This window comes from Ostrinia furnacalis, unplaced genomic scaffold (assembly GCF_004193835.3).
Source record: "Ostrinia furnacalis isolate ACB-3 unplaced genomic scaffold, ASM419383v2 OfSCF2378, whole genome shotgun sequence".
Classification (NCBI taxonomy): domain Eukaryota; kingdom Metazoa; phylum Arthropoda; class Insecta; order Lepidoptera; family Crambidae; genus Ostrinia; species Ostrinia furnacalis.
Genome location: NW_021132617.1, coordinates 307,396 through 311,795, shown reverse-complemented (window position 1 = coordinate 311,795; position 4,400 = coordinate 307,396). Strand labels below are relative to the sequence as shown.

General features: G+C 38.6%; 1 protein-coding gene across 1 annotated transcript; it reads right to left on the bottom strand.

The window, feature by feature from the left end:
* Nucleotides 1-2,465: 2,465 nt before the first annotated feature.
* Nucleotides 2,466-4,120, bottom strand: Ase (achaete-scute-like protein asense). Its single transcript, XM_028308049.1, has one exon. It carries the CDS (start codon nucleotides 3,943-3,945, stop codon nucleotides 2,761-2,763), a length of 1,185 nt encoding a protein of 394 aa, XP_028163850.1. The 5' UTR covers nucleotides 3,946-4,120; the 3' UTR covers nucleotides 2,466-2,760.
* Nucleotides 4,121-4,400: the final 280 nt, after the last annotated feature.

Below are 4,400 nucleotides of genomic sequence, written 5' to 3'. Positions count from 1 at the left end.
ATAAGTAGAACTGACAATGATGCGGCGGTGATCAGACACGTGCAATACCTTTTTATTCTCTTGGGGAAATATTATAGACATGCATTTCGACGACGACAATTTATGTAAGAACTTGTTTATTGAGATTGTTGAATAAAGATCTTTCAAATACATAAACGTCTCGTGTGCTTAAAATTTAATTAAGCCTTAACATTTTTAAATTAAAACATCTTAAGCCTAATCATTTTATTTAAAACATCAACTTGAGCTTATTAAAAAAAAAAGACAGGAGGACTTTTTAATTTGATGTAGCCTTTTTGGGTTTAATTGTCTGTATTTTTGTCCTATATCTGCAATAATATGTGTCCAAGTTTAAATAGGTAACCTTTCTTTCTTTTCCAGATCAATTAACCAACGTCAGTCACAAGAAACAATTATTTTTTATTGCAACTTTGAGAAGCGAGTTTCAGCCGACAAGTACTAGGTAGCTCGAGTGTTTTAAGTACAGTAATAATCTCTGACAGATAATGGTTAAAATGGTAAACACACTACCGTGCTCGGTTGGAGCGCCAGAGATAACTGCCATCTTCAGGGGACACTTGTTTCATGATGAACGCTAATAACTACTTATTGGACGCCTCGGCGTATTTTAGAACTTTAACGTAACTTTTAATTTCTAAAAACTGGTAAAAACCGGCTCCCGAGCTGTATAAAGTGTTAATCGTAGTTCCACGGGAGTCCATTAGGCACCATTATAGATGCTATTAACATAGAATTACATGACGTTAAATTTAAAATTTGATGGACATGCTCTATCACGTGTATCGAAAAGTTTAATCATTTGAAACAGTGCCTGACGAATGGAGTGGAAAATATTTAAATGGAAGCCAAAATAGTGTGGTTGGTGCGTAAAATATGGATATTTCGTGAAAAAATTGTGGGAGAAATTAAAATTCCACCCGGAAACGCGGGAGCGTGCGGAACGAAGCAAGAAATGGGAGTTGCATCAACATTTGCGTTGCTCACATTCCTGAATGCAGCCTGGCTTCCTAATGTCAAATGATGTATGGGTTTGATAGGATGAAGGGGATGAGTCTAATTTACGACATTTATTAAAGCATCGGCAACAACTTATTAACTCCTTTGAAGTTACCGATTAGCACGAATAATTAAGGATAAAGCCTGTTTAAAAAGGGATAAGACTATACTTAGTCTTAATGAAACTTTCAATAAATTGTTTTTCAAATACGGATTAATGAGTATTTTTTAAAGATCTTTATTACTTGAACTCTACATGGGATATTTTAATCTATCAAAAAATTTTCTGATGATAATTCATCCTGCAAGGCAAAATTACCCACACCCAAATAAGTTCATACAAACTTTTTGATACGTCATCTCAAAAGGCACTTTGAATGGTCCTAAAAAAGAAACGGTCCGGAGCGCATAAAATCAAACTCAAAAACTCGATCCCGAAATTGTAATGACCCGTTTGGGACTCCCTCGGATCAGGGTTTTGGTAACGGGCGCATTACAATCACAATGCGATATCGCCTTACCGTTAACGGCTGGGGCCGGCTCTACTAACCAAAGGTTAAGTTAGACGAAGGCTAGTATGAGCGGTTTAGTTTTAGAAGGCATGGCCACCAAGATTTTTGACATAGAAAACAAAATAAAAAAGTTTTAACGTTATATGTGTCGTACACTAAACAATAATTTAATATCCCCATCCTTTTGGCGGAATCGGGTAAAAATGAGATGATGAATTCAATTACTTAAAGACTCTAGAGAAGAGTGATTAATATGTTTTTGTTAAGATAGTTAATATTTTAGGATGAATTTTATGTGTCTATTTGTATTTTATACTACTGTGTGTATTACTGTGCTGTGCTGGCTTAGTTTGGCCTCGACTAACTGGTTGTTAAGAATGTTAACATCGTTTTGTATAACCCGCCCTTGCGGCTGATGTCAAGCGTTATAAGTAGGTCATTCATAGTCAAATAATTTGGCCGATTACCATAGGGGTTTTTGTCTCAATGGGGATGAAATTAGGAGAATGTGTTTCTAATGGGGTTGATTGTAATCATTAGCTGGTGGTGGTGAAATTAGATTCTTTAAAAGATCAGTTTTTGTTCCCTTTAAAAAATCTTTGAAATTACTTAAAGATATACTATTAAAAATCTTAGAGTTTTAGGAATAAAACTAAATAAAATATATTTTCCAAAGATTAGATATTTATTGTAATAAGATGACAACATTGTCGCATTAAATAACTATAAATCTAACATCACAATAATTTATAAGTCTAAAAGGCACTACGTTAAATCAGCTATAGTAATTTGTATTATATTTAGGTGCCCTTTTGATACAAATATGTACATAGTAACATAACTAGGAATTCCTGAGCAATATTTTTAAGTATTTCACATACAGACTAAACATGTTTTTTTCTTAGAATATAAGTTACATTATTTTACTTTACAGAGCCAAAATATTAAAACCATTTTAAAAGTTTTCGAAATAAAGATAAATCTATAATTAAAAACTGAACATGGTAATTAATTCCATCGGTATTAAATAAATAGCTTGAACTTAACTCAAATGGCAATAAAAGTGTACATGGCTCATTATTCTACTGACCGTTACGGAACACCTTGCGCGCGCGCAACCGACTTTGGCACTCACAGCTGTACATTTCATTACATACTATAATTACATCACAATACATATCTCAAATTTTCTACTTACACAGATAAATTACAATACAAAAGTGAAATTTCGTTAATTCTTTTTAACAAGTGGACGCGTTTGCCTCGTTTTTTCCTGCCACCACTTCAAGGTTTCCTCGAACTGCTCCCTATCTTCAGGCGTCACTTGGATATCTGGCAGCTCCTTCTTCAGCTCCACATCAGTGTACGGCTGATCTTCAATAAAATTATCTTCCTCCTTAAACTTGTACTGATTCTGAGACAAAATCAATTCAGCATTGATTGTCTCTAAAGGCAGTTCCGCTTCACCGTTGAAACCGTGCATCTGATGATGAATAGAGTCAGAATACTTCACTTCAAAGTCACTTTCATTCACAGGTATGTCCGACTCACTTAAATATGGTTGTTCAGGAATCACAGTGAACTGTTCAGCTGCATTTGGAAAGGTGAAATGTCCGTCTAAAATGTGAGAGTTCACTTCCTCTTGTGCTAGGAGATCTGAGGACGGAGTCAAAGGCTGTCCAGTACAGTCTTCTTCTTCATATAAGTGAGGGGTCGACACCAACTGGAAGGTTTCTGTAGCAGGCAGTTCCACGTACTGAATCTGAGGTATCTGCTGCAAGGTACCATCCATCTCATCTTCGTCCATATCTTCGTCGTCAAGCGCCGGTGAATTTAACGAATAATAACTCCTCTCCTGGCTGTTTTCCCTGGGCGATGACGAAGCTGGTGACGGGAAAGATTCCATGGATGGTCGACTCGAGTTTTCTTTATCTGCGTGGCCAATGTTCAATAAACTTTCTAAGTTCCTAATATATTCCACGGCCATGCGCAAAGTTTCCACTTTGCTGAGTTTTTTGTTTGGACCTCGATTCGAGTTAGCATTTTCGAATGCAGCTGCCACTTCATCTGGGATGTGCTTGCGCAGCGCCGCGAATCCGTCGTTGACTTGCCGCACTCGATTCCTTTCCCGCGCATTCCGGCGTGCTACGGCGAGCGGCGTCGGCGTACGTTCCTCGGTGCTGCTTTCACGTAATCTCGGCCTCTTCGCGACTACGGTCGTAGCACTCGTATCGATGGCGCGAACTAACGAACTCACTGAAACTGTAGCGGGCGATTGCACCTTTGGTTTCTTCCGCACGATAATGATTTCTCGCCTGACGTTTTGATTGGCTTCATTGTTCGATATGTTCACGGTGTTATTCACGGTTTCCTGTAGCGGTGAGTTGCGGAAGACTACGACGCCGATCGAGCTCATTTTGGGATGAGTTGCCGATTTCACATGTTCTGATTGTTTGTTGTAGGTTAGTCACGGTGGTGGTGGAGTAGGATTGTGGTCACGTCGAGATAACTGTAGTGAGGTCAGGGTAGTTTAGGTGGCGTCGGATCGCCGGCCGCGACGGGAATGGCGCGTGCCACGGCTCGCACCTGGGTCGCTCGCGGGGGGATCAACAGGGGTACTTACGCTCGCTAGTTGCACACATGCTCTTTCAAAGGGGCGGATTGGGGAAGCGTTGCTTCAATAACAATAACATGCCCCACCACCGTCGATACAGTTTGTAATTTACGATTTCTTTTGATGCATTTCCTAGCGGCAGATAGGACTCAATCCAGTATCAAGATTTTAAAACACGATCGAAGAGCCAATCAAGGCTCATGCATAGAAAAATTATTAAGTAATTAATTTAATCTTATCCTTACATGTCATCATCA

Coding starts and splice junctions, on each gene's coding strand:
- Ase (XM_028308049.1), bottom strand. CDS start 3,945: ATGAGCTCGATCGGCGTCGTAGTCTTCCGCAACTCACCGCTACAGGAA.